At 49.1% G+C, this 14,410-nt stretch overlaps 1 protein-coding gene across 1 annotated transcript in view; it reads left to right on the top strand.

Moving 5' to 3' along the window:
- Positions 1 to 14,410, top strand: part of TECTA (tectorin alpha) — a 67,890-nt gene that overhangs the window by 33,380 nt on the left and 20,100 nt on the right. The window contains exons 11-12 of the mRNA XM_046017063.1: positions 5,791 to 6,352; positions 13,932 to 14,131. Of these exons, the coding sequence (XP_045873019.1) occupies positions 5,791 to 6,352; positions 13,932 to 14,131 (762 nt within the window). The remainder of the gene's footprint in view (positions 1 to 5,790; positions 6,353 to 13,931; positions 14,132 to 14,410) is intronic.

Genomic DNA, 14,410 nt, shown 5'->3' with positions numbered 1-14,410 from the left:
TTTAAAAATATCCTTTGCTCACAGGTCCTGTCTCATGCAGTGTATCGTGAGACTGCATTTTCTGTCTTGTGTTACACACTCTTGGGCATTGAGGTGTGTGGACCTCTGAGACTCATCTGCTGTTTTCTGACCCAGTTATTTTCACAGGGAGACCACTGGGGCCTTGTGAACCCTTCCTCTCTTTTGTGCTGTCCCTGCTCTCTCTCGTGGTGGCTGATTCCCTGCTCTCCCTGAGTGTCTCCTTCCCTTGCTTCCTGCTGTCGGCCCAAGGCCCTGATGGGTCAGCTCACCTTCCTGGCACGTGTCCTGCCCTGGTCTCACGGGCTGTGTTCATGGCTAAAGGCATGAGCCACGGGCACCACACAGCTTGCTTCTTCGCCTGTAAAGTGACGGAGAGGGAAGGCAGTATTCATTTCCCGGGGCTGCCATCACAACACATCACAGACTAGGTGGTTTCAAGCAACAGAACGTTATTCTCTCCCAGCTCTGGAGGCTCAGAATCCAAAATCAGCTCCGAGCTTCTGGCGGTTGTAGGCGATCGTTGGCCTGTGACAGCATCACTGCAGTCCCTGCCTCGTCTTCACGTGGCCTTCTTCCCTCTGCGCCTTCTGTTTCCTGGGCCGAGTCGTGCTCCCCCTTTAAGGACGCCAGTCTTTGGATATGGCACCCCGCCCCCTTCCAGTATGACCTCATCTCGACGTGATGCACCTGCAAAGACCCTATTTTCAAATAAGATCACCTTTAGAGGTATCCGGGTGGTGGGGTGGGGGGGGGGGTTAAGACTTCAGCCTGTCTTTTGTGGGAGTGACACAGTTCAACCCACAAGAGGGAGTGAGTAATGGGCACCAAGGAGGAATTGATTAAAGGCGTGGAGTGGAGAATGCTAACCAGGGTAGGTCTGTCTGTCTTTCTTCCTTCCTTCTTTTTTTCTTTCTTTCTAGATTTTATTTTATTTTTTTAATTAAATATAAGGTATCATTTTCTTCAGGGACAGGTCTGTGAATCATCAGTCTTAGAGACAGAGGGAAAGAGAGAGAGCCTGAGAGCACGAGCAGGGGGGATGGGCATAAGGAGGAGAAGCAGACTCCAGGCTCAGCAGGGAGCCCAACCCAGGGCTTGATCTCAGGACCCCTGGATCATGACCTGAGCTGAAGTCAGGCATTTAGCCTACTCAGCCACCCAGGCACTCCCAGAGTCCATCTTTCTAAGTCATCCAGAAGTCCTAAGTGCTCAAGCTGCAAACTGTGTACGGCTTGCAAATCTCTGACATGCAGCTAGAGTTCAGGATGCTTGAAGGTTCTTTTCTTTGGGGGCCTGAGGGATAGATTTAGCATTTACTTTGAATTATTAATATGCATTACAGGATCTGCTTGTTCAATGATTTGCATTTGTTTTTCCTGTGATGTTATTATTAGTCACCATCTCTCCCCGAGACAAGAATAATGACCATCACAATGACAGCGTGCAATGAAGTGTTGGGGGAAACACAGCAGGGCTCCCCGGGTCATGGCTGGCGCTCCCAGAAGTGGAGGGGCTGTGGAAGTGTTTCCTTAGGCTTCAGGGTCCCTTTATGCCTCTGACCTTGCCTTGAACTAAGAAGTACTGAAGGATGTAGGGAAACCACTAAGACAAGGGACGCTAGAAATAAACATGCTATCCCAGCGAGGTTTACAGGGGTGAACAGCTGAAGGCGAGCCACTCCTAAGGGCACCGCGGCAGCCCATGTCTCAGCCAGCCACAGCCAGAGCTCCGCAGGCACTTGCTCTCCCCTGCCGTGGCCGCTGGGCTTCAGCACAACCAGGTGCTTCATGGTCTAGGACAAGGGGAAGGCTGTCAGGATCCTCATAGCCAGTGTCTTTAGTCACTTACTGGCCATCCTGTGGCCACGAGAGAAGAGTGAGGGTTTGAACATCACTCCAGCTCAGGTTAGTTTGATGGGCTTATATTGAGGCCCATTCTGTGCCAAGCTCTGGGGCAAGAAGAATGAATCAGAAGTGACTTCTGTCCCAAGAGAACTCAGAGACTTGGGGCAGAGATAGACATGTTAGCAGGTTATGGGGATGTCGTGGAAAATGCTCCAAAAATGTGCCATGTGGAGGGTCATGAGCACTCAGGTTGCCTCCTCCAGCCTCGGGGGCCTCAGAGAAGGCTTTTCTGGAAGAGCTAACCCAGAGCTGAGCCTTAAAGGATTATGTCAACCAGGCCGAGAATGAGATAAAAGCGTTCTAGGAAAAGAAAACAGTGTTTTCTTTGTGGGGTGAGGGGACCTCAGGACAGCTGGAGAAGCTAGACACAAGCCTCAGGGCCAGTTGCATAAAGGAAAGGTCTCTCTAAAAATCCGGTGTGTGGTCTTCCTCCTAACGCTTAGGTGTTTGCGACACATCCTGACACTCGCCCCCACGCCCCGTTCTCTTTCTCTCCGCACCTTCCTGCTCCCTCCACCAGGCTCTGCCTCCATACCAGCCTCTCCCTCTGCTTCCTCATTCCCTCCATTTGTCCCTCCCAGAGACAAGACAGGAGCTGGGATGGAGGTGGCCTGCAGGGGCTTCAAAGACAGAGAGAAGCCGAGCCTGCCCTTCTGAGTTGGAGGGGGTTCCTTTCTCAGGGTGCTCCTGGGCAGTGACAGGATCTGTAAGCCCTTTGGCTTGAATCCGGTCCTATTGCCTCCTCGCAAGGTCTGGCCTCCTGCTTGGCACCCCATAACCAAGGATACAGAATGCAAGGCAACTCAGGAGGAAAAGCAGGCTGGTACACAGAAGCATTTGGATGTGCAGCTTTTAATTTACTGGTGTGGGTCTTCCAGGCAGGTGGGAGTCTCCTCAGCCTCTACTTCCCTCCGTGACCTTGACATCCACATCCCCTGTGTCTGCACGGAACACCCATCACCATCTCCGGGGCTCCTGGTTGAGAAATCTGAGCTCCCCAGACACAGTCCCTCTCCTGCTCTGCCCTCCCACTCTCCTGAAATGACCTATTAGCCATCGTCTTCACCTCCTCCCTTCCAGGTGCACAGAGACATTCCCTCCCCCCCCTCCATGGCCACTCGCCACCTGTCCCTCTCGATTTTGCCCTCTCAGGGATCTTGCTTGTCTGTTCTCTTCTCTCCCTCCTGTGTTAGGTCCTTCTCTTCAACCCATAAACATGTTCAGTCTAAAGCAAACCGTGATGCCCATTCACCACCAGCTTCAACTCAGTCCCTCTCCTCCCCTTCCTTTCCAGGCTCCTGGGGAGAGAGATCTCCCTGGAAGATCTGCTTCCATATCCCCACTTTGCTGTTGCACTGTGCCATCTGACTTCTGGTCTCCTCGCTCTACTCAAGTTCTCTTATGAAGGTCACCAGTGACTTCTTTTCTGCAAAATGAGCAGGTCTTTGTCAGGTGTGATCTCATGGCCTCTGTCCCGTATGACGCTGCATACAAGGCCTTCCATGACCCAGGCCCTCCCCACCTCCCCACCTTCACTACTCCCAAGGCCACATTTTTATGCTCTAACAGCACTAACTTGCTGCGGCTCTTCCTGCTTATATCTCTAGTTGACCTGCACTTGGGCTGTGCCCTTTTCTCGGGATTCCTTGTTCTTCATCTCATCCCTCTTTGACTGGCCGACACTACTCATCCTTTAGGACCAGGTGTATGTGTATCATCTCTTGCAGGCATGCCTGGTGCTGTCCCTAGGCTGAATCTGGTGCCTGTGCCTCTATTTATCTTTATCATTGCTTTTATCAGGTGATGTTATTAGTATTGATTTATGGACTTCTCTCTGTCATGTGCCTGTGAGCGACTAGGGGAGGGGCCCTGTGCTTTATTCTAGCATTTACCACAGTGCCTGGCACACAGAGGTGCCAAATGAATAAATAAACTCTTCCTAGACAAATATTCATAGAAGAGGAGATAGTCGACTTGCAATATGAAGGGTGAACATTGCCCCATAGAGAGGGAGGACAAGGGGAAGGGCATCATTGCTGGGTTAGGTCGGCTTCCCTAGAGGCAGAGTCTGAGCTGGGGATTCTTAGGAAAGTGCGAGAAGCCCCAGAGGAAGACAGTTCAGCAAGGATGTGGTCTGAGCTGGAGACCAGCTTCAGCCTGGGCCACCAGGAACTCTGGCACATGACCTTCACACAGAGTTGGTCCCCTGGTCCCCTGTATGGGTCTGTCATTGGCCAAGGGCTACCCTTGGGGTGGAAGGGGGCCAATGGAATAGAGTCATAACCTTCCGGGCTTCCAATCGGCCAAGACCACCAGCCACAATCAACGGTGACGGAGGATGAGGGCCCCGGATAGGATCCAGAAAGAACCATCACACTTTCAGCAAAGGAAATGGCATGCAGCAAAAGACCGGCACAACTTGGTCCATCTGGGGAAATGCAAAGTGTCGGGTATTGCTGGCCTAGGGGAAGTAAGTGAGTCGGGTCTGAGAGATGTAGGGGCTGGCCCTGGAGAACCCTCTTTGGGATCTGCTGAGTGTATGAGACATTTGACTCAAGCTATAGAGAGGGTTTGAAGTATTGGATTAATGGCTTTTAATTGCGTTAAAAGATGCTGGAGTGGCAGCAGGGAGTGAAGGGAGGAGAAGGTCAATATCAGAGCAGGGAGACCAGTAGTCAGAATTCAGTAGTCAGGGTAAAGGTGGTGAGGGCCAGAACCACAGCAGTAGCAGTGTGTGGGGGGAGGGGGTGGATGTCGAATAAAGGGTGGAGATTAAGGTCAGAAGGGAAGGCGTTTCTGGTCGGGAACAGTGTTAGAACACCCCCAGGGGAGCAGCCACCTGCCTCTCTGGAGAAGACGATCTGCTCTCTGGCCCTCACAGTAGTCTTATTTTCCATCACGTACCCACCTAGCCAAGGGCTATAGGATTTGCTTATCTGAATCAAAATAGGGCAGTGCAAGGGCAATACAGTTCCAGGGTTGTATGTTAAGGGATTTCCTTGTTTTACAAATAAAAAAATATACGAGAGGAAACGTGTCAAGGGCCCTCTCAGTGTGAGGCATTGCGCTGGGCACCCGGCGGGGAGCGAGGAGGAAGATGGACATAAAGATCAATAAAGTGTGGTTCCTGCCCTCAAGTTACTCATGATCTTGTAGGCGAGACAGAAATGTAGACAACTGACCATGATGTAAGGCAGATTGTGTTGGTGCTTCAACAACAGGGCCACACAGGCTCGATCTTGGCCAAAGGTGAACAAGAGCACAAATATAAATAACATTCTGGTTGCCCGGATGAGGGAGTGATTAATTCTCACCACAGGCTCGAGCAGTCTTGCTTTATAGAAAAGGCGACATCCGAGCAGGGTCTGGGGGCAGGAGGATGGTTGATGGGTGAAGAATGGCATCCCAGGTAGGAGGGACAGCAAAGTCAAGTCATTCCTCTGGGGGAAAAAAATCCCAAAGGAATGAACAAGTTGGGGTTTACCTAAAACCAATCCACAATACAGCTGGAAATAGGAACACTGGAGTTCTACAGTTTGGTATTTTAGTCTAAACTTTAATTGAATTCTTATTCCCCTCTCATTACTTTGGAGAAAACAGTTTGAACTCCTAGGGGAAATAATACTATGTAAACAGAAGGCATTGAAATAAATAGGTGTATTAGTGCACAAAGGATAGTCATTTAAGTCTGCTCAGATCCTAATAATAATAGCTGACTGACATAAACAACACCACTTGCCAAGATTACGTTCAACCTGTTCCAACCCCCCTCTGGGGCTGCGGCTCTCGAGCCGGATCGTTCGGAGAGGTGGGTGTTTTCTGGGCCCACCGCATTTCTCTGCTGCAACCCCTCTCTCTCCTGTAGGTCAACAATGAACGCTTATATCTGCCCCTGAAGCTGGGACAAGGGAAAATAAATATCTTTTCCTTTGGCTTCCACGTGGTGGTGGAGACGGAATTCGGCCTCAAGGTCGTGTATGACTGGAAGAGCTTCCTGTCGGTCACGGTCCCCAGGAGCATGCAGAACAGCACGTTGGGCCTGTGCGGCCGCTATAACAGCAACCCCGACGATGATCTGGAGATGCCCATGGGTCTGCTTGCTTCCAGCGTCAATGAGTTTGGGCAGAGCTGGGTGCAGAGGGACACCTTCTGCCAGGTTGGCTGCGGGGACCGCTGCCCTTCCTGCGCCAAGGTGGAAGCGTTCTCCAAGACGCAAGAGCTGTGCAGCCTGATCCCCAGCCAGAACGCCGGCTTCACCAAGTGTCACAGCAAAGTGAACCCCGCCTTCTTCTATAAGAACTGCCTGTTTGACTCCTGCATCGATGGGGGCGCCGTGCAGACCGCCTGCAGCTGGCTGCAGAACTACGCCAGCACCTGCCAGACTCAGGGGATCGCCGTGACCGGCTGGAGGAATTACACGTCCTGCTGTGAGTCCTCCCCCGTCCCTCTCTCCCGGCACCTGGTTTCTGTGGGCGGGCCAGGAGTCCAACTCTGTAGAAGTCCACGGAACAGAGCCCTCTCAGGATACATATGCATTTGGAATTGAGTTTGATCTCTGAAACAAGATGCACAACCTCCCAGAGCCTCCATTTCCCTATCCATAAAATGGGAATAATACCCTTTATTTCCGTGTTGCTCTAGAGATTAAATAAGATCACGTACATAGAGCACAGAGCACCACTGATGGCATTTGGACTCAGCAAGGGCACAATACACTTTTAAGAAAGGACTAATGGGGGAAGAGTGAATTAGCCAGATAGTTACTTTGTTCTAGAACCTCTTGGGCCCATTATGGTGCTGGTAATTTACGTGCTTTCTCTAAGCATGCTGTTCTGTTGGATTCATAATATGTCATGTATCGGTCTTTGTGTTGATGAAACATGGCAGAATGTCAAAAGCAGGAGAAAAAAGAATTAGAGCCCCTGGATTCAAGCCTTGCTCTGCCCTTAAACGCCGGTGTGACCTTGGAGCAATTTGCTTTTCCGCCCTGGTTCTTAGTTTCCCCCTGATGATGCTTTGATAATGCCGCTGCCTATACCCTTTATGCTACAGAAACATCCAGAGGATCAAATTAGGTAATTGAAAGCATAACACATTGTATGCATGCCAAGTGGTGTTGTTGTTATATTAATGGCTCGTTCTGAGCCAAGCCCAGTGCTAAACACTTTATCAACATTATCTCGTTTATTCTCCTCTATAACCCAATTAGTCAGGGAGAAACAGAGACTCAGAGGAGTTAAATAACTTGCCTAAGGTCATACAATCTCAGTGGCAAACTCAGGATTCGACCTTCTCACCCCAAAGCTCATGCTGTCAACTCGTATACACTGTACTGGTGTGTAATGTACTGGAGTAATTCGCCTGCAGTTGAGCACAACATAATAGGAAAAGATGGGGCGGAGAAACCGCTAGTGAGTGGTCTTTGGCCAGGCTGCCTCGGTCCATTTTCCCATCTCCATCTCATTAACGACAGCAAATCTCTTCTAGGCCTAGCTGTATGAAAAGCTTACAAATGGATGCTGAATGCACAGAACTCTGTATAAGTGACTCAGTGGGGGTCTCAGAAAATAAACTCCCTTTCCACACTGAAAAAGGGGGAATATCGACGAAAACCCGGAAACAGGGTTGTAGTTTAAGGCTCCCACGGTTGGTTTGCATTCCACACAACTGGATTCATGTAGCTAGTGGGGGAAGGATGGGAGGAAGTAGGGAGAGGGAGGGAAAGGTGCCAATACCATTTCAGCCAGGCTTGGTCCCCGAGTGAGAGGTTGTGGGGATGAGGCCCGCGGGAGTCACTGTCCAGACTGATTGGCCTCTGGTGACTTCAATGAAATAAATATGCTTATAAAAAAGTCAGGATCTGGATAAGTCCCCAGAGCTACTCTAGATTCATTGGGGTCAGCACCGTGCAGCCAGAGAGCTTGCCTTCACCTAAATCAGAAAACCAGGCTTATGACCCAGGGAGCTAGATACGGCTCGGGATGGGGAACTCTGCTGGGAAAGAGACCAAGAGGCCACCTGCTTCCTCTTGAGACTTACAGTAAGGAGGCCTCTCTTTCCCTGTGGCCAGGTCGCGGTGGTTGAACTACTCCCTGGGCAGCTGGGATGGGAGTCAGGGCATAGTGGGTGCCAGAACCATTGCTCCTAGCTGCTGTGCACAGGGAAATCATCGACAAGAACTGTTTTCAGAGGGGGCTAATGTCATGAACACTCACGTTAAATGACACGTCTCAATTTTTGTCACTCATGGTAAGGAAAAGGAATTGTGCTGGGAAGCCCCTTTCTTACCCAGGAAGAAGAAAGTGCCCCTGCCTCTATCAAGCTTGGACCTGTAGAGCTAAAAACGGTGTAGGATGGGGAAACAGTTATGAAAAGGAAGACTCTTTAGGATACGAAGACCTTTTTTTCTTGTTCTTCTGCCTCTCCAGCAACAATACTTTCCTCTCGCCTCCTCAACGTTCTGCACAGACATGGGTTGCCACCTTTATATATAGTAATGGGGAGCTCTATCCAAGGCACTCAGAGCAGAGTCTGTCCTGCTTCACCCTCGGCCTTGGGCCCCATCCCTGCCTAGACTAGCTGCCTGCCAGCAGGGCTGAGGCTGGGATGCATGAGGGTCAGTTAGACCTCCCCTGACCTTGGCATTTCAGGACGGGGGTAAAGATCCAAAAGAGAGCTCCTGGGGAGATAGATGCTGATAATGACGGGGGGAAAAAAAAGAAATGCTAAAATAAGAGAAAAAATTATACTTTAAAGAAGGTATGTGGGTGGGGATGGGGGGGCGGGTGCAGTTGGAGGCAGCTGAGTTTTCCATTTTGAATTTCAGAAGCAGAGAAAAAGCTGCAGGAGACTGAGTCCTAACTCGGGCATTCCATCTGAGAGACTGGTGAACACAGAAAGCCTGTCTTCAACAGGGTGGTTTGTAACCGTATGGAACGTGATGGAATGTCTGAGAAGTGAGGGTGGGGTTCACGGCCCTCTGGCCCCCAGGAATTAATCCAATTCAACACTCACATGTCAAAATACGAGAAATGGTGTTTTCAGGAGGAAAACGGGGTAATACAGAATGGTCTTTTAAACTTACCTCTTATTGGTGACAAGGCAGAGTGCTGTTGTTTTTCAACGATATTGGTTATTCCTATCAATGGGATAATTTATTACCCAATTACCGTATTTGTAAATGCTTTGGAAAACTTCTCCACCCAAGTTGAACAAATAGGTTTAGACGGGAAGAAGGAGGTCTGTTGTCTTAATTACTAACCCCTCCTTAAAATTCATTCAGCTGAGTCTGTCCTTTCTTCAGCCCCTTCTTGGGAGACTTAAATTAGCCTTATAGATGGTGAGTGAGCATACAGTAAGCCATAGGAGAGGAAAATCGTAAACGCCTAACAGTGACTTGGCTCTGACTATGTGCTCGACACTATTCTATGTGCGATATGAGTCCTCGCTCATATTCTCCACCCAGGCACCCCGTAAAGCGGGTGCTATTAATAGTCCCATTTTCTAGAGGAGGAAAGTGAAGCTCTGAGAAATGTTGGAACTTTCCCAAGGAAAGTGGCTACAGGAAGTGCTCCTTCCACTGGGCACTGCTGCCTCTTTGACCCTGGGCAGACCAGGGACCCTGGGGACTGGAGACCCCCCCGCCCCGACGCTGCAGGGGGCTTACAGGACCTCTGCACAGGATCAGGTCTGTGGGGGCTATCTTCCAACTTGGGTGGGCCACTGTGAGAATTCAGTGTGCTGATGTCTCATCATCCGTGCCACCCCGGGCATGACACCTGGCGAGTGCTCAGACACAGCTGGGTGTCATTTTCATTTTCCCTTTCGTATTCAGAATCCTGGATCCCAAGTCTGGTAATTAGGGGTTCTCTTGCAGATTTCTCCGCAGATCCAATAAATTCTTCTCCTAATACAACTGTTCCCACTGTAATAGCAGAAGCTGTCCTTGAAGTACCAGGCAGTGGACTAGGAGCTTTGCAAAATACACCTCATTTTCTCTTAACAACTACTTGATGAGGGAGATAGTAGCTGCCCTTGACAGAGGAGGAAACGGGCTTCAAAAAAGTAGGTACCTACCCAGGTGACAGTGCTAGTTAGCACCAGATCTAGGGTTCAAACCAGTCAGCTCAATTCCACAGCCCTTGTCCACTGCATTGTACTGCATTGCTTTTTGGGGCGATCCATGCCTCCTGCCCCCAAGGCACAAAGGCTAAATGCATCAGTGTCCTGGCCACGACAAGAGCCACATTCGTGACCGCAGTGGAAATCCAAGGGTAGAGCCATCATCCTCCACAGTTCTCATACTTCATTGGGGTGGCAAAAATCAGTGTTAGGAATTTTAAAGTCTGTTCTCAAGAACCTAATCTTTATTAATCCTACCTCCCCTGTTCTCGGGACTGTTTTGAGTGTCACAGAAGAATCCAAAGTACAAAATAGGTCAGAGTCTAGTTGGGGAAATGGGGCCAGCATACTTGGGACAATGAGCATTTCTAAATAGCTGGTGTGTCTTCTCGGATATTAAAACGTATTGTAGAGCTTCAGTAACAAAACTGAGTTAATGCTGGGACATGAATAGAAAGATCAACCAGTGGGAAGATGAGAAAAATCCACAAATAGGCCCAAACACTAAAAAGAAATTAGTATTCCATAAAGCAGGCATTTCAAATTACTGGGGAAAAATGTATTCTTTAATAAATAGGCAAGGGACAAAGGACAAGTAGAAGGGGGAAATAGCTAAATCCCCGCTTTACTTCTCACCCAAAAATAAAATCCAAACAGAATCAAGATCAAACATAAAAATGTCAGTTATAACAGCACAAGGAGAAGACAAAGGCATTTTTGTTCTCATGTTTGGTAATCTTGCAATAGAGAGGGCCTTTCTAAGCAAAATGCCCAAAGCGAGAAGAAAAGCCTGATAAATTTGACACCTTTAAAAATGTAAATTTCTATAAGACAAAAACATAATCAAATACAGGTTCCCCCCAACCTGCCAAAAAAGAAGCAGCAATTTAAAAGCCAACAGTAAATACTTTGTAACACATGACAGACAAAAGTCTATTTTTAATTTGTGCCTGGGTGGCTCAGTGGGTTAAAGCCTCTGCCTTTGACTCAGGTCATGATCCCAGGGTCCTGGGATCGAGCCCCGCATCGGGCTCTCTGCTCGGCAGGGAGCCTGCTTCCTCCTCTCTCTCTCTGCCTGCCTCTCTGCCTACTTGTAATTTCTGTCTGTCAAATAAATAAATAAAACTTTAAAAAAAAAAATTCAACACCATAAAATGCACAGAGGACATGGAAAAGAAATTCACAGAGGAAAACATACAAATGGATTACAAACAAGTGAAAAGCTGATCAAAGAATGCAAACTAAGTAAGGATATAGTAATTTTTTCAATTTTTTTATTGTGGTAAAATATACAGAACATAAAATGTACGTTCTTAACGTTTTTTAACTCATTTTTAAGTTCAGTGGCGTTAAGTACTCACATTGTGTATTCCCATTGCTGTGCAACCACCGCCCCTCTCCAGAACTATTTTTATCTTGCAAAACTGAAGCTCTATGCCCATGAAACACTAACCCCTCATGCCCCACCCACCCAAGTACCTGGCAGCCTACTGTTCCATTTCCTATGGCTATGAACTTGAAGACTTTGGATACCTCCTCTAAGTGGAATCACACAGCATCTGTCTGTTTGGTTAGCTTATTTCACTTAGCTTAATGTCCTCAAGGTTCATTTATGCTGTGGTATATTGCAGAATGTCTTTCCTTTTTAAGGCTGACTAATATTTCATTGTGTGGATATACCACATTGGCTTATCTATTCATCCATCCAGTGATGCTTGGATGGCTTTCATGCTTTAGCCATTGTGAACAAGGTGGCTGTGAACATAGGCGTATAAAGGTCTCTCTGAGAAACTTTTTTCAAATTTTTTGAGCATATATCTAGAAGTGTAATTGCTGGATCACATGATAATTCTATTTTTAATTTTTTGAGGAGCTGCTATATTGCTTCCCACAGCGACTGCACTCTTTTCCATTCCTACCAAACTGGCCAAGGGTTCCAATTTCTCTGCACCTTTGCCAACACTGGGTTTTCTGAGTTTTTTAAATAGTAGCCATCCTACTGAGTGTGAGGTGGTTTCTCATGGTAGTTTTGATATTTATTTCCTGGATGATTAGTGATATCGAGCATATTTCCATGTGCTTAATGGCCATTCGTGTATCATCCTCTTTGGAGAAATGTCTGTTCAAGTCCTTTGTCCCTTTTTGAATTGAGTTTTTGTTGTTGTGCTTGAGTTGAGTTTTGCGAGTTCTCTATATATTCAGGGTAGTAATCCTATATATATATATGGGATTGAGATATGTATATATTATATTTATGTATGACATTTAACCTTATGCATTTCTAAGGATCAGAGGTTTGGTGCGACACACTCAGCAAGGATGTGTGAAAATAAACCTCTTCATGTAGTGCTGGGAGGAGGATGAATTGGCGTAGCCTCTTTAGAGGGCAATTGGGTTGCATCTATCAAAAATTGAAACGTATGAACCCTTTGACCCAGTAATTCCACTTCCAGGGTTTTATTATACACAGTCATTTACTCATGAGGCCAAAGATATATGTCTATGGATGTTCACTGCAGCATCATCATAAACAGAAAATACACATACCAGGTAACAGTGCAAAAACAGTAATTCAAGGGTAAGGTAAGGAGTACTGTCATGAAAAAGCAATGAGCAGGAAAATATGTATATTATGCTCCCATTCATGTGAAAAAATGGGAATGGAATACACACATGCATGCATACGCATGCACACACACACACCTGGGTACTTATATATGCACAGAAGATTTCTAGAAGATTCTACTCTAATTTGTTACCAGAGGTTGCTTTTCTGTTGCACTTTTACTTGTATGGCTTCCATTGTCTACCACAGGCAGGTAGTACCTTCTAAATTAAATATTTAAAAGATATATAGGTCATGGTATTGGTTACATGAATCTATACACGTAAAATGCATGCCAAAAAAGTCCAGTTTTACCATTAGGTAAAATAAAAAATAAAATGTGCCCCAAATGTATACTGTATGTGGTATCGAGAAGTTCCCACATGATAGTACTTGTGTTTTTCATATACATTGATTAAAATAATACCTTCTATAGAACTTTCCAGCAAACCTGCCTTTAAAGATTGGCTAACACTGAGCGTTTACGTGCTAAGCGCTGTTCCAGGTACGCAGACTCCCAGAATTCCTGCCCCCCCCCCCCCCCCCGGGCCATGAAGTCGGTGCCGTGAGTGTGTGCATTTCACAGGGAAGGAGGTGGGTCCAGAGAGGCTAAGTAACTGGTTTCAGTGTCCTGCCGCTTGCCCCAGACGCCTGCTCTTCTCCAGGACCTTCACTGCCTTCCCCAAGAGCGTGCACACGCATCTGAAAATGGTAGAGCGTAGTTCACACCCACACGCTCACACGCACACGCGGCGCACACTTGCCTCCTCAGAAATCCAGGGGCTCGGGCACCCCGTTACGGACCGTTTATGCACTCCTGGCTTCGAAAAGATTCTGCGGAAGTTCTGGGGTGAAGGCCAGCTGCCATTGGTGTAAGGGTGGGGGGCGCTTTGCCAGCGAGAGGGGGCTCCCCCGCAGAGGGCAGGAGGAGGGCACGCATAAGGGACGATGCGAGCATGGAGCGCCCCGGAAGGCAAGGGGGCGCCGGACTGAAGACCAGACGCACGGGGGGGAGGGGAATGGGGCGTGAAGGCCGCAGGGCTGAGCAGAACACAAAGAGTACGTGAGGGAACCCCGGGCACCGCATCCGCTTGCGGCCCAGCATTTAAGCGGGAGGGAGGCTTTCCCGAAGCATCGGAGCCGGGCAGAAGAGGCTGCGCGCGCACTCCCCGCCCGGCTCCGCCTCCCCGAGCGCGGGAAGCCACGGCCACAGCGAAGGCGTGCGCGGCCCCTGAGAGGCGGCGAGGCCTGACGTGTGTCGTGTGTGGCTTGTGTTGCAGCCGTCACCTGCCCTCCCAACAGCCACTACGAGAGCTGTGTGAGCGTGTGCCAGCCGCGCTGCGCCGCCATCCGCCTCAAGAGCGACTGCAACCACTACTGCGTGGAGGGCTGCCAGTGCGACGCGGGCTACGTGCTGGACGGCCGGAGCTGCATCCCGCCGCACAGCTGCGGCTGCTACGCCGACGGCAAGTACTACGAGGTAGGCCCGCCCGCTAGCTCCCCCGGTTCGGGAGAGATGGTGCCTCTCTGCGGGGCCACGAGGTTCAGGGCAGGTCGGGTGAGGCCCCGGCTCGCGGAGCCGCCGACGGGGAAAGGCGCGGGGAGCTCCCTGCCCACCTGGCCCCGGCACCGGCAAGTCTCCCGCACTGGCCCACGCTCTCCGCGGGCATTTGGGTCTCTGCCCGCGCCGTGCCTTCTCCAGGCCCTTCCGTTCTCTGTCCGGTGACTCTCGGTGAGCGCTTCCGAGGCGGCTGTAGTG

Source organism: Meles meles, chromosome 8 (genome assembly GCF_922984935.1).
Source record: "Meles meles chromosome 8, mMelMel3.1 paternal haplotype, whole genome shotgun sequence".
Taxonomy (NCBI): domain Eukaryota; kingdom Metazoa; phylum Chordata; class Mammalia; order Carnivora; family Mustelidae; genus Meles; species Meles meles.
The sequence above is the reverse complement of the archived record's forward strand: the minus strand, read 5'-3'. Positions and strand labels throughout refer to the sequence as shown.